Below are 16,076 nucleotides of genomic sequence, written 5' to 3' on the forward strand. Positions count from 1 at the left end.
CTCTCTTTCTCCCGCCCCCCCCCATCTCTATCTCCTTCTCCCGCCCCCCATCTCTATTTCCTTCTCTCTCTCACTCCTCTCCGTCTCCCTCTCTCACTGTGACCTCTGGGCATGGGCCCGTCTGTGGTCTCATATGACATGTTGTGCAGTGGGCCAGAGGCCAAATCATCTCTGATTCCAGGCTAGGTGAAGGACCATACAGACAGACTACTTTCACTGGAAACCCTTCCAGGCAGGCTGCCACTCTTACACAACACAGATTTGACTATTAATATTGATAGAAAGATGATAATGTTATGCAATAATATAAATCCAAATTAAGATCCTATGTATATCTTTTTGATAGTGTGAAATAAAGTTTCAGGTGGGTTTTTTTTGTCGCTTGTATTGTTAGCTTCCGGGCCCCGGCATCTTGCCTATGGATGAGCCCAGTTGAAAAGGCCTGACGAGGAGTTTGTACTGCATTACATGCTTCTAACATATCCTCCAGTTAAACTGTTGGTGTCCATCACTTTTTCATTTGACTTAATGTATATTCTGTATGTTTCACTGCATAAAACTCTCAGTTATCTCACATCACAATCTTATACCCCTATGAAATGGTATGTTTATAAACCAGTGGTCCTAAAGACATACTGTATAGGGATTGTTTCCCAGACACAGATTAAGCCTCGTCCTAGACTAAAAAGTGTGCTCAATTGCGAATCGCCATTGTGTGGGGCAGGGTGGTGTGTGTGCGTGTTACAGGGAAATGGTGCACAACTGTGCGTATGTGTGTGTTTGGTGCGAGACACTGTGACGTTGACGTGGTGTTTTGGTTGCAGCTCATCTGTGCATCGTGGTCGGGAGGCTACCGGCTACAGTGTCAGGGACTCCATGAAGCAGGGGAAGCGGATGTCAGGGTTAGTGGCACGATGGCCGTGTGTGTGTGCTGACTCACCCCCTAATCCTTTGCACCATCCTTCTTTCGTCTCTCAATAACACTTCTGTGGAGCTCTGCTGTCTACTCCTTGACTGGCCAATGAAAACCACTGAAATAGACATGTAGAAATATATGTAGCTAACACACATCCACTATTCACATTTTTAAGCAAGGAACCATGTAGTGTTGTGCCCTTACTACTTATTATAAACGTTATACAATCTATATATTCTTAGAAAAAAAGGGTTCCGAAAGGGTTGTTCAGCTGTCCCCATAGGAGAACCCTTGTCACAGAGCCAAATAACCTTTTTAGGTTCTAGATAGAAACAAAGGTGCTAAGAGTGTAGTTAAGAAATGCAATATGTTGTACCCACTGTGACTATTAAAACCTTCCCTAACCAGAAACCGTGGATGGATGGTGGCATTCGCGCAAAACTGAAAGTCTGATCCACCGCATTTAACCATGGAAAGAGGTCTGGTGATATGGCTGAATTTAAACAGCGTAGTTATTCCCTCCGCAAGGAAATCAAACAAGTGAAATGCCAGTAAACGGACAAGGTGGAGTCGCAATTCAATGGCTCAGACACCAGACGTATGTGGCAGGGTCTACAGGAAATCACAGACTACAAAAACAGCCACGTCACGGACATCACGCTTCCAGGCAAACAAAACACCTTCTTTGCCCGCTTTGAGGATAATACTGTCGCGGCCACTGTCGCGGCTCGCTAACAAAGACAGCGTCCACCCCTCTCCTTCTCAGTGGCTGACGTGAGGAAAACATTTTAACTCGTTAACCCTCGCAAGGCTGCTGGCCCGGACGGCATCCCTAGCCGCGTCCTCAGAGCATGCACAGACCAGCTGGCTGGTGTGTTTAGGGACATATTCAAATCGCTCCCTATCGCAGTCTGTTGTCCCCACATGCTTCAAGATGGCTACCATTGTTCCTGTACCCAGGAAGGCAAAGATAACTGAACTAAATTACTATCACCCCGTAGCACTTACTTCTGTCATCATGAAGTGCTTTGAGAGGCTAGTCAAGGATCATATCACCGCCACCTTACCGGCCACCCTAGACCCACTTCAGTTTGCATACCGCCCCAACAGGTCCACAGATGACGCATATCGCCATCACACTGCTCACTGCCCTATCCCATCTGGACAAAAAGAATACCTATGTAAGAATACTGTTCATTGACTACAGCTCAGCATTCAACACCATAGTACCCTCCAAGCTCATCATCAAGCTGGAGGCCCTAGGTCTCAACCTCGCTCTGTGCAACTGGGTCCTTGACTTTGACGGGCCGCCCCCAGGCGGTGAAGGTAGAAAACATCATCTCCACTTCGCTGACCCTCAACACTGGGGCCCAACAAGAGTGTGTGCTCAGCCCTCTGCTGTACTACCTGTTCACCCATGACTGTGTGGCCATGCACGCCTCCAACTCAATCATCAAGTTTGCAGACGACACAACAGTAGTGTGCCTGATCACCAACGCCAACAAAACAAAGGACATGATCGTGGACTTCAGGAAACAGCAGAGGGAGCACCCCCCTATCCACATCGAAGGGACAGCAGTGGAGAAGGTGGAAAGTTTTACGTTCCTGGGCGTACACATCACAGACAAACTTAAATGGTCCACCCACACAGACAGTGTGGTGAAGAAGGCGCAACAGCGCCTCTGCAACCTCAGGAGGCTGAAGAAATTTTGCTTGTCACCCAAAACCCTGACAAACTTTTACAATTGCACAATCGAGAGCATCCTGTCGGGCTGTATGACAGCCTGGTGCGGCAACTGCACCGCCCACAACCGCAAAGCTCTCCAGAGGGTGGTGATGTCTGCACAACGCATCACCGGGGGCTAATTGATCACTAGTCACTTTAAACAATGCCACTTTAAATAATGACACTTTAATAATGTTTTCATATCTTACATTACTCATATCACATGTATATCACATGTATATACTGTATTTTAAACCATCTACTGCACCTTGCCTATGCTGCTCTGCCATCGCTCATCCATATACTTACATGTACATACTCATTCACCCCTTTAGATTTGTGTGTATTAGGCAGTTGTTGGGGAATAGTTAGTGCAGTAATATCTAACAAGTAATCTATCGGAACTAGAAGCACAAGCATTTCTGCTAACCATGTGTATGTGACCAATAAAATTTGATTTGATGTCGTCTGCACTCACATATAAAGCGTCATATATACGAGTTCAATATGAGTTGAAACTATGGAGCTTGTATGAACCAGTTCTCCATGACTCAAGTAAATTATGTCGAATCGAAGCCCTTTCTGTTTAGCCTCGTACAACCAGCCTGATCTCGGGAGCTCACATAAATAATTCGCTACACGGACACAGTACAGCAAATCATTTATTTAAGCTCCCGGTATCAGCCGGTTCTGGAGTGGCGCCTGACACAGCGGTTTCCACCATCAACAAAACACCAAATTATGACATTTCCAAAAGTGTGCAAATCTGTCATCAAGGCAAGGGTGGCTATTTGAAGAATCTCAAATATATTTTGATTTGTTTAACCATTTTTTGGGTTATTACATCATTTTATATGTGTTATGTCATAGTTTTGATGTCTTCACTATTATTATACAATGTAGAAAACAGAAAAAAATAAAGAAAAACCCTTGAATGAGTAGGTGTTCTAAAACCTTTGCCCGGTAGTGTATGCCAGGGCCAACCAAGTGGCGCAGCGGTCTAAGGCACTGCATCACATTTTTTACATTTACATTTTAGTCATTTAGCAGACGCTCTTATCCAGAGCGACTTACAGTAGTGAATGCATACATTTCATACATTTTTTTTCTGTGCTGGCCCCCCGTGGGAATCGAACCCACAACCCTGGTGTTGCAAACACCATGCTCTACCAACTGAGCTACAGGGAATGTTGCGGAATCACTACAGCCTGGGGTTCGATCCCCAGTTGTGTCACAACCGGCCGTGACCGGTAGTCCCATAGGGCGGTGCACAATTGGCCCAGCATGGTCCGGGTTAGGAGAGGGTTTGGCCGGGAGGGCTTTACTTGGCTCATCGAGCTCTAGTCTGCAGGCTGTCTTCGGTCGTCAGTTGAGTGGTGTTTCCTCCGACACATTGGTGCAGCTGGCGTCCAGGTTAACGAGCGGGTGTTAAGAAGCGCGGCTTGGCGGGTCATGTTTCGGAGGAAGCATGACTCGACATTCGCCTCTCCCGAGCCCGTTGGGGAGTTGCACTGATGAGACAAAATCGTAGTCACGAATTTGGGGAGAAAAAGGGGGTAAAAATTCCAAAACAATATATACAGTATCAGTCAAAGGTTTGGACACACCTACTCATTCAAGGGTTTTTCTTTATTTTTACTATTTTCTACATTGTAGAATAATAGTGAAGACATTAAAACTATGAAATAACTCATGTGGAATAATGTAGTAACAAAAAACAAATCAAAATATATTTTATATTTGAGATTCCTCTCGAAGCCACCCTTTGCCTTGATGACAGCTTTGCAGACTCTTGGCATTCTCTCAACCAGCTTCATGAGGAATGCTTTTCCAACAGTCTTGAAAGAGTACCCACATATGCTGAGCAATTGTTGGCTGCTTTTCCTTCACTCTGCGGTCCAACTCATGCCAAGCCATCTCAATTGGGTTGAGGTCGGGTGATTGTGGAGGCCAGGTCATCTGATGCAGCCCTCCATCATTTACATTTACATTTTTTACATTTTAGTCATTTAGCAGACGCTCTTATCCAGAGCGACTTACAGTGGTGAATGCATACATTTCATACATTTTTTTTGTTTTGTTTTGTAGTGGCCCCCCGTGGGAATCGAACCCACAACCCTGGCGTTGCACACACCATGCTCGCGTTGCAAACACCATGCTCTACCAACTGAGCCACTTCTTGGTCAAATAGCCCTTACACAGCTTAAAAGGTGTGTTTGGTCATTGTCCTGTTGAAAAACAAATATTAGTCCAACTAAGCGCAAACCAGATGGGATGGTGTATATTCTGCAGAATGCTGTGGTAGCCATTCTGGTTAAGTGGGCTTTGAATTCTAAATAAATCACAGATGGTGTCACCAGTAAAGCACCATCACACCTCCTCCTCCATGCTTCATGGTGAGAACCACACATGCGGAGATCATCCGTTCTCTTACTCTGCGTCTCACAAAGACCAGGCGGTTGGAACCAAAAACTTCAAATTTGGACTGATCAGACCAAAGGACAGATTTCCACCGGTCTAATGTCCATTGCTCGTGTTTCTTGGCCCATGCAAGTCTCTTCTTATTATTGGTGTCCTTTTAGTAGTGGTTTCTTTGCAGCAATTTGACCATGAAGGCCTGATTCACACAGTCTCCTCTGAAAAGTTGATGTTGAGATGTGTCTGTTACTAGACCTCTGTGAAGAATTTATTTGGGCTGCAATTTCTGAGGCCGGTAACTCTAATGAACTTAACCTCTGTGACAGAGGTAACTCGGTCTTTCTTTCCTGTGGCAGCCCTCATGAGACTCAGTTTTTTCATAGCGCTTGATGGTTTTTGCGAATGCACTTGGAAGAAACTTTAAAAGTTCTTGAAATTTTCCGGTATGACTGATCAGGTCTTAAAGTAATGATGGGCTGTCATTTCTCTTTGCTTATTTGAGCTGTTCTTGGCATAATATGGACTTGGTCTTTTACCAAATAGAGCTATCTTCTGTATACCACCCCTACCTTGTCACAACACAACTGATTGGCTGAAACTCATTAAGAAGGAAAGAAATTCCACAAATTAACTTTTAACAAGGCACACCTGTTAACTGAAATGCATTCCAGGTGACTACCTCATGAAGCTGGTTGAGAGAATGCCAAGAGTGTGCAAAGCCGTCATTAAGGCAAAGGGTGGCTACTTTGAAATATATTTTGATTTGTTATACACTTTTTGGTTACTACATAATTTCATATGTGTTATTTCAAAGTTTTGACGTCTTCACTATTATTTTACAATGTAGAAAAAAGTAAAAATAAAAAATAAACACTTGAATGAGTACAGTTGAAGTCGGAAGTTAACATACACATTAGCCAAAAACATTTAAACTCAGTTTTTCACAATTCCTGACATTTAATCCTAGTAATAATTCCCTGTCTTAGGTCAGTTAGGATCACCACTTTATTTTAAGAATGTGAAATATTAGAATAATGGTAGAGAGAAGGATTTATTTCAGCTTTTATTTCTTTCATCACATTCCCAGTTTGTCAGAACTTTACATACACTCAATTAGTATTTGGTAGCATTGCCTTTTAAAATTGTTTAACTTGGGTCAAACGTTTCGGGTAGCCTTCCACAAGCTTCCCACAATAAGTTGGGTGAATTTTGGCCCATTCCTCCTGACAGAGCTGGTGTAACAGAGTCAGGTTTGTAGGCCTCCTTGCTCGCACACACTTTTTCAGTTCTGCCCACAAATGTTCTATAGGTTTGAGGTCAGGGCTTTGTGATGGCCACTCCAATATCTTGACTTTGTTGTCCTTAAGCCATTTTGCCACAACTTTAGAAGTATGCTTGGGGTCATTGTCCATTTGGAAGACACATTTGCAACCACGCTTTAACTTCTTGACTGATGTCTTGAGATGTTGCTTCAATATATCCACATAATTTTCCTCCCTCATGATGCCATCTATTTTGTGAAGTGCACCAGTCCCTCCTGCAGCAAAGCACCCCACAACATAATGCTGCCACCCCCGTGCTTCACGGTTGGGATGGTGTTCTTTGGCTTGCAAGCCTCCCCCTTTTTCCTCCAAATGTAACGATGGTCATTATGTCCAAACAGTCCTATTTTTGTTTCATCAGACCAGAGTACAATCTTTGTCCCCATGTGCAGTTGCAAACCGTAGTCTGGCTTTTTTTATGGCGGTTTTGGAGTGGTGACTTCTTCCTTGCTGAGCAGCCTTTCAGGTTATGTCGATATAGGACTCGTTTTACTGTGGATATAGATACTTTTGTACCTGTTTCCTCCAGCATCTTCACAAGGCCCTTTGCTGTTCTGGGATTGATTTGCACTTTTGGCAATAAGGAAGATCATCTCTAGGAGACAGAACACGTCTCCTTCCTGAGCGGTATAATGGCTGCGTGGTCCCATGGTGTATATACTTGCATACTATTGTTTGTACAGATGAACGTGGTACCTTCAGGCATTTGGATATTGCTCTCAAGGATGAACCAGACTTGTGGAAGTCTACAATTATTTTCTGAGGTCTTGGCTTATTTATTTTTCCCATGAAGTCAAGCAAAGAGGCACTGAGTTTGAAATACATCCACAGGTACACCTCCAATTGACTCAAATTATGTCTATTATCCTATCAGAAGCTTCTAAAGCCATGACATCATTTTCTGGAATTTTCCAAGCTGTTTAAAGGCATAGTTAACTTAGTGTATGTAAACTTCTGACCCACTGGAATTGTGATACAGTGAGTTATAAGTGAAATAATCTGTCCGTAAACAATTGTTTGAAAAATTACACAAAGTAGATGTCCTAACCGACTTTAAAAAGCTATAGTTTGTTAACAAGAAATTTGTGGAGTGGTTGTAAAAGGAGATTTAATAACTCCAACCTAAGTGTATGTACATTTCCGACTTCAACTGTAGCTGTGTCCAAACTTTTGACTGGTACTGTACATTTTTTTACATTTTAATTGTTGGACATAAAAGACTAAAAACACCAGGAAATCAGCTCCAGTTTATTTACATTTTGGACATCTGTACCCAAGTATTCCCAAGTAAACAAGGTTTGAAATTAGTATCTTTAGTGAAATATTAAATCTGTTAGGGATTCTTGCTGTCAATTTTCAGTCTACAATTGATCTGTAATTATGTTCCTGACGCCCGACCATGCACTCAAGAAAAATAATTGTCCCACAGCTAAATCTATATAGTTGACGATCCCTGATCTATGCCAAGGCGCATTGAAACTGTTCTGCCGGCTCGTAGTGGCCCAACGCCCTATTAAGACACTATGGTAGTGTTTCCTTTAGTTTGGCAGTTACTTGTACATGCTCATGCTGCTACTGTACCTCATCCAACTTCTAAGGGAATGAGTTGTATGATATGATGGTCAGTTAGTGTCCATGAATTACTTCAGCATGACCCCGCCCCATCCCATGGCTGCCCCCGCATCCCCCCGTCATCTGCCCCTCTCTCTTCCCCTAGTTTGAAAACATTGCATCTGAATGTGATAACATAAAGCAACATACACAAGAATACAGCTGTGTAATTTATGACACAGGAATGGACACACAATACAAGAATGTAACGTCAGAGATCCTGTCATAAGTTAATTCAAATAATACATGTTTAATGTTTATTGCTGCACTAAAACATTGAAATTAGATTATGGCCAAATGTTTTGTATATAAGAATTCTTAAAACCTCTTTGGGCTAGACGTGCCGTTAGCGGCACACCTTGACAACATCCGGTGAAATTGCAGAGTGCGAAATTCAAAATACAAAAATTGTAATATTAAACATTCATGAAAATACAAGTGTCTTACATTGTTTAAAAGCTTAACTTCTTGTTAATCCAGCCGCTTTGTCAGATTTCAAAAAGGCTTTTCGGCGAAAGCATACCATGTGATTATCTGAGGACAGCACCCCGCGTACAAAAGCATTAAAAACATTTTCCAAACCAGCAGAGTTGTCACGAAAGTCAGAAATAGTGATAAAATAAATCACTTACCTTTGAAGATCTTCCTCTGTTTGCAATCCCAAGGGTCCCAGCTACATAACAAATGGTAGTTTTGTTCGATAAAGTCCTTCTTTATATCCCAAAAAAGTCAGTTTAGTTGGCACGCTTGATTCAGTAATCCACCTGTTCCCCTCGTTCAAAATGCATACAAAGGAATCCCAAAAGTTACCAATACACTTTGTCCAAACAAGTCAAACAACATTTCTAATCAATCCTCAGGTACCCTAATATGTAAATAAACTATAAAATTTAAGACAGAGAATAGTGCGTTCAATACCGGAGATAAATAACGAAGTGCGTGCCCTCAACCACGCACGCCACAACACTACAGTCAAAATGAGAGCCACGACAAAACGACAAATTCTAGCAAATTTTTTTTTTTAAACAAGGCTGAAACCCTTTCTAAAGACTGTTGACATCTAGTGGAAGCCATAGACACTGCAATCTGGGAGGTATTCCTTTGAATCTCCCATAAACAAGGATTTGAATGGGCTGTGACATCGAAAAAAATACATTTCCGGATGGATTCTCCTCTTGTTTTTGCCTGCCATATCAGTTCTGTTATACTCACAGACATTATTTTAACAGTTTTAGAAACTTCAGAGTGTTTTCTATCCAATACTACCAATTATATGCATATCCTAGCTTCTGGGCCTGAGTAACAGGCAGTTTACTTTGGGCACCTCAGTCATCCGAACCTCCGAATACTGCCCCCTAGCCCGAAGAAGTTTTAAGTACCTTTGTAAGTAACAGGGTCAAAGTGACAGATACATGAAAGGAAAGTTGATCCAGTGCTGGCCATATGACCGCTCACCTATAGGCTCTTCTATACACTCTCCACAGGTAGCCAAGGTGCTGTGGTGGTACTACTTCTCCAAGCTGATTGAGTTCCTCGACACCATGTTCTTTGTGCTGCGGAAGAAGAACAGCCATATCACCTTCCTGCACGTGTATCACCACGCCTCCATGTTCAACATCTGGTGGAGTGTTCTCAACTGGATCCCCTGTGGACAGAGTAGGTTACAACCACTTTCGCCAACATCACTGTTAGAACAATGTATCCTTCAAAGGACTCAACTGATCCTAGAGCGAATCAGAATTGGGCTGGCTGTGTGCGTGGTTAAGGAACATCGGCTGCGTTTACACAGGCTGCCCAATTCTAATATTTTTTCACTAATTGGTCTTTTGTCTGATCAGCTCTGAAAAAGATGTGATTGGTCAAAAGACCAGTTAGTGAAAAAAAGATCAGAATTGGGCTGCCTGACCAAACACAGTCTTAGAGGTTAATGTAAGGGTCAGATTAAAGCTGAGGTTGATGTTCTTCCTGAGGATAAGTTCTAATGCCTACTCTTCAATGCTGGAGCCCAACAAGGGTAGTTCATATTCTGCTGATTATGCCACCGGTTGGCATTCATTGGGATTACTCATGTACTGAGCCACAGTCATAAAATCTGATTTTAAACCTTATGCCTAAATCGGGGTGGCAGGTAGCCTACTGGTTAGAGCATTAGGACAATAACCGAAAGGTTGCTAGATCGAATCCCCGAGCTGACAAGGTAAAAATATGTCGTTCTGCACCTGAACAAGGCAGTTAACCCACTGTTCCTAGGCCGTCATTGTAAATAAGAATTTGTTCTTAACTGACTTGCCAGGTTAAAAAAAATATATAAAAACCCAAATCTTACATTTTTGTTTTCATTATGCTATATAGCCAAATTTGACTGTGATTATGCCAATGTTCTTCAAGCAAGTTAAATAGCCCAAAACAACCCGATCATGTCCCTCCCTGCTTCAAGTAATTTGCAAATTCTGGTTTATTCCTTTTCTCACATTTTGTTGCCTTTGTGACAGACCAAACTGAAGAACTTCAATGAAAGGGTTGGTCAAATATCGCCAATATCTTCTTTCAAGGTTTGTTTGGGCCAACTCTGAACAGTTTCATCCATGTGTGTATGTACTCCTATTACGGCCTGTCCACAATACCCTCCATGCAGAAATACCTCTGGTGGAAGCACTACCTGACTCAGGCTCAGCTGGTGAGTGCACTGGTCCTCTCTAGTTCACTTTTGTGTCTGAACGATAATGACGCCCCTCTTTCAGCATCCACATGGACGTAAAAAAAAATATATATCCTGTCAACAAGCAGCACAACCCAAATTGGCAGTGAATATGCAGGATGCAAGAACCCTTTAACTCTCATTAAGGGAGCTACCCTTCTAATTTCTAGTTTAGAAACCCCTGTTCTAGACTAAGATAAATGCTTTTTAGTGTCTTCATTAACCAACAACATGGGATGATAAGATCCAAGCATGTTAGAGGAATGATAACTCTTTACTTTCCCTCTGCCTCAGGTCCAGTTTCTACTGTCCATCATACACACCCTGGGTGCAGTCATCGTCCCCTGTGGTTTTCCCAGTTAGATGCCTCCTCTTCCAGGTCTCCTACATGGCCACCCTCGTCATCCTATTTGTCAACTTCTACATTCAGGTACAATAATGACTGGGGCCAACTTCACATGGCCAGTGGATTTAAACAGGGTCATGTTACAAGAAAAATGCTTTACAATGTTTTGCAACAGAAAGTGTTATTGGAAAAGTCCAGGTAGTCCCTCCCTGTTTCAGTCCATTTGATGCCTAACAAACACAACCATGGTCTTTGTTACATTAGGGCTTTATTTAAAGGCTGAATGTTTGCTGGTTTTTCAATGGTTCGACGTTGACTGAAGTCCAAATGCTTTGATCCTAGACCTACAGAAAGACGGCCCAGCGAAGACGATAAGCTTACTTTTGAGCAGAGCCACATCAAGTCCAGTCATCCAAATGGCCACTCCACCTCGACCAATGGCACCAGCCTCAAGAAGAGGCAGTAGTCGTCGGACCCGGATGGGAAGATCAAGACAGACTCCAACCACTACCAGAATCTATTTATGCTGTGACACTGCTATAAAGCTCAAACTCAGCATTTTTTTATAGAATACTTTGTACTTCCTTTTTGTATTAAATCCTTGTTTTGGTTTCCTTGTAGCTTGACACTGAACGTGTAACAGTACTGTACACAATGCTCATTTCCATTGCACTTCCACGTGTTCATATGTAAGTGTGAAAGCTCCCTCAATTCCTATATTGTCATCTTAAGTTCAAAGGGCAATTTCCACAATACTTTGTATATGCACCCTGGCACTTTTCTTAATTCCATATTTCTTCTAAAGGAAGTTGAAATTAAACAAGTTGATATCCACACCTTATTGGATTTGCAGAACAAATTGTATTTCTGTAAACTTAAGTTTACATAACATTTTTAACAGAACGGCATGGACAAAATTGCCAAACCTGAGCTAGTACTTGGTTGCATGTGGAACCCCGTTTGGGTCTTTGCATGTCATAAAAGATACACATCAAAAGGGGTGCCCTCCAACTGCTGTTTTCAGCTCTCTCCATATTTTTTTTTATTTAACCAGGAAGGGCTCATTGAGATTTGAAAAATATTTTTCAAGAGCATCCTGGCCAAGATGGGCAGCACCAAGTCATTACACAATTACAGACAAACATGAAAAACTACAGGTAATCTAGTAAAAAAAAAAATTCACAAGAGTATAACAAAATTATAAAACAGATCATTAAAAACAATGACAGGTCAGGGAATCAGCTTGAAAATCCTTCAATGGTTTAAACACCAATCATGACAAGTTCTTCCAGATTAAAAGTATTTCAGGCGTTCCAAGCAGATGGCGCAGAGTACATAAATGAATTTGGTAAAAGGGCTTTTCAGACATTTGGAACATTTAGCAGGATAAAGTCCTGCGAAAGAAGAGAGTACCCACCACATTTCTGAACAATAAAAATGCCCAAATAAAATAGTAAACCCAAAATGGCTTTGTAAATAAAAGTATACCAGTGACTGAGCATACGATTAACTAGAGAAGACCAGCCAACCCTTGTATAAAGTGCAGTGGTGCGTAAGGGTTTTGCAGTTTAAAATAAATCTCAACGCTCCATGGTAAAGGGTGTCAATTGATCTCAAACACTGAGCGGAAGCATTCATATATAAAATATCCCCATAGTCTAGTAAAGGCATAAATATAGCTGATACTAGCCTCCTGGCTTCAAAAGAAAAACAGGCCTTATTCCTAAAATAAAATTCCAACTTCAGCTTCAATTTTTTTGTAAGTTGTTGAATATGCAATTTAAAAAGAGGCAGTCATCAATTAAAATTCCAAGATATAAATATGAGGTTACAGTCTCAATCTCATTACCCTGACAGGTAGTAATACGTGAAAGGTTCAGAGGTCCATCTCTTGCTTTAGAAAACACCATTAGTTTAGTCAGTATTAAGGATAAGCTTTAACTGACAAGGTATGTTGAACAGTATAAAAAGCAGTTTGCAAGTTCTTGAAAGCTTTTGTGAGAGACGAGGCACAACAAATGAAAGTATCAGCATAAAAGTGAAGTTGCACATTTTGAAAATTTGTCAAAATTATTTATAGAAATAGTGAAGTGGGAACCAAGTACAGAGCCCTGGGGCACACCATTAGACAGACATGAGCCCATCAAATTGAGTGCACTGAGTTCTATCAGACAGTTAGCAAACCATGCAACTGCATGCTCCGAAAGACCTACGTCTCTGCCTCAGTATAACATGATCAACTATATCAAAAGCCTTAGAGAGATCAATAAAAAGTGAGACACAGTGCTGTTTTTGTCAAGGGCTCCAGTGATATCATTTAAAACCTTAATGGCTGCTGTAATTGTGCTATGCTTCTTCCTGGAGGCCGATTGGTACATTGATAAATTATAGTACATAAAAACTATTAGCTGTTCACTAACAAGCATTTCAAGTATTTTCACCAGGGGTGACAGCTTTGAGATTGGCCTATAATTATTTAAGAGTTGGATCTCCCCCTTTTAAAAGTGGTAGGGCAAATGCTGATTTCCAGATCTTTGGAATTTCATTACATTCCAAGGTTAGATTGAACAAATACGTAAGTGGTAAAGCTATGAAATCAGATGCCGGTTTTAAAAAGCTGGGATCAAGAAGATCAGGACCTGCAGGCTTTCTCTGATCTAAGGATTTCAGGGCTTTATGTACCTCCTGCACTGAGAATAGCAAAAAGCAAAACGTTTTACCAACTCTCACTGGTTCATCCACACAGGCTTGTACAGAGACAGGGGATACTGAATCAAGCAGCCTACCAGATGATACAAAGTGCTCATTGAAACAATTCAGCATTTAAGTTGCCATATACAGCAACAGAGTCCTTCAATACACATGACGGTAATTCATTAACATTACTGTTACCAGACCGACTTAATAGCCTTCCAAAACTTTAGGGTCATTCAGGTTATCAGTGGTAACAGACATAAAATATTCAGACTTGGCCTTCCTGAGAAGAAAATAACACTTGTTTCGTAGCTGCTTAAAAAGAAGCCAATCAGAACATGATTTCCTTGCTTTAGCCCTATGTTTGTGAATAATACAAGACAGCTCAGAAGAAAACCATGGATAATCCTGCCTTTTAACTCAGAACCTGTGGAATGGGGCATGTTTGTTTACTATGTGGAAAAAAAACATGAAAATAACTTCCAGGCAGTTTCTACTTCAGGAATAAGCTCAATCTTTCTCCAGTCAAAATAAAACAAATCATGAAAGAAAGCCTGCTCATTAAAACTCAAAAAAATTATCTTACGAATAAAGTGTGGGTTTGTTTTAGGAACCTTAGCAACAGCAACAACTGCACAATGGTCACTTAAATCATTACAAAAAACACCAACCGCAGAATATTTATGTGGAACATTTGTCAATATCAAATCAATCTGGGTAGATTTCTCTGGGTATTTGAGATTAAGGCGGTTGGGTGAGATAATCAACTGGGTAAGAATTACAATGCATTTTAAAATCAGACACCGGGTTTAACCAACACCAGTTGAGCTCACCTATCAAGACCATTTCACTGTAAACACTTTAGACATAAGGTGCATCAGAGAAGAAAAAGCATGCAGGAGGTGGGTCTATAACAGACCTTTTGAAACCTCAACATTCAAAACAAGAAATTCTAACGGTTTACAAATTGTTTCAGACTTTGGCACACTTACAAGCAATTTAGTCTTTACATATATAGCCGCACCTCCACCTTAACTCGATCAGTGTGAACATTTCAAATATCCTTATCAAGAACAGACTTGCTGAGCCAGGTTTCAGAAAACACAATTACATCAGCATCTGTTGATTTAGCCCAAATCCTAACCCCATCATTTTGACAACCGGCTGCGTACATTTAAATGAAAATGACCAAAATCAGATCTAGATTTAAAATCAGAGGGGGTTTGGAGACATTGCACGTTACCTGATATCAACAAACTAGGCACCTCTGTAATAACCTTGCACGGCTTCTCTTTTTTAAGAGACCTACTGCAAGTGAATTCTACGAGTTTCCAGACAATACAAAACAGTAATTTAAAACCATTAGACTTTGGTTGTGACAAGTTCGTACTAGTCACATCATGCCACAAATGCATCGGCACTTGGACAAGTGGACCGTGTGAAAAAGAGCGAGTTCCCGCAGACAAAATGTCTAACGGAGGGGAGAGCACATTGTCAGATGTACTCACCCAGCGACAATATTTTCTCCATAGTTCAGTAAAGTCAGTGCACAAAGTAATACCACGAAAATTGTCATTTTCTCTGAGCGACGTAAGAAATTGTGACCAATGAAAGGTAAGGAGGGACTGTGTGCATGTATCCGTCTGTATGTGAGTGGGTTAGGGGTTGTGGAGCTGCCTCTGACAGCCAGGCGGAGAGCGAAGAGGAGCAGCTTGGACGAGACACTCCGCTAATGGAAATCTGAGGATAGAACCCAGGCCAGCCAGAGGGGGTTACTTTGGTAAACGTCAAGTAAACAAGTGCAAATAGCGAAAAATGAATGTAAAAAAAAAAAGTGTATCTGAGTTGAAGGAGACCCGCGAGCTTTATAACAGTAAAACTAAATCGTTTGCACAACACAAGGAAATTGTAGATTTGCTCCACCATAAACTAATAGGTTATTAGTAGGTTAAAAATCTACTAGTCACAGACAAACAACATGACATGCTGCCATCATGGATTTTATGGATAGGAATCTGGGTCCGGTTTCCCGTTTGCATCTTAAGGCTCAAGTCGTTAGAACCATCAATTCTATAATGAACTTAACCTGAAGATGCTTTTGGGAAACCGTGTCCTGGACTCGTCACTGGCCACTCCAGAACAGTCCAGTGTTTCTTCTTGAACCATTCAGTGGGCTTTTTGTGCGTGTTTTAGGTTGTTGTCCTGCTCAAAGAGTGTTTTTTGACACTTGGTTGAACTCAAACTGGAGATTTCACGAGGTCTTGCACACATTTACGGACCCCAGCTCCAAAGCAACCTCACAGCATTATCAAACCTCGTTCTAATAAATTGTAAGAACGGTGTTC

The 16,076-nt window shown here is 41.5% G+C and overlaps 1 protein-coding gene across 1 annotated transcript; it reads left to right on the top strand.

Moving 5' to 3' along the window:
* Positions 1-752: 752 nt before the first annotated feature.
* On the top strand, positions 753-11,925 carry LOC115195203 (elongation of very long chain fatty acids protein 2). The gene is given in 7 exon segments (XM_075074283.1): positions 753-902; positions 9,478-9,649; positions 10,546-10,670; positions 10,986-11,042; positions 11,044-11,121; positions 11,380-11,391; positions 11,393-11,925. Coding segments are annotated over 7 exon segments (687 nt in total). The 5' UTR covers positions 753-770; the 3' UTR covers positions 11,504-11,925.
* The last annotated feature ends 4,151 nt before the right edge of the window (positions 11,926-16,076 follow it).

The sequence above is a fragment of the Salmo trutta genome, chromosome 6 (assembly GCF_901001165.1).
Source record: "Salmo trutta chromosome 6, fSalTru1.1, whole genome shotgun sequence".
NCBI lineage: Eukaryota > Metazoa > Chordata > Actinopteri > Salmoniformes > Salmonidae > Salmo > Salmo trutta.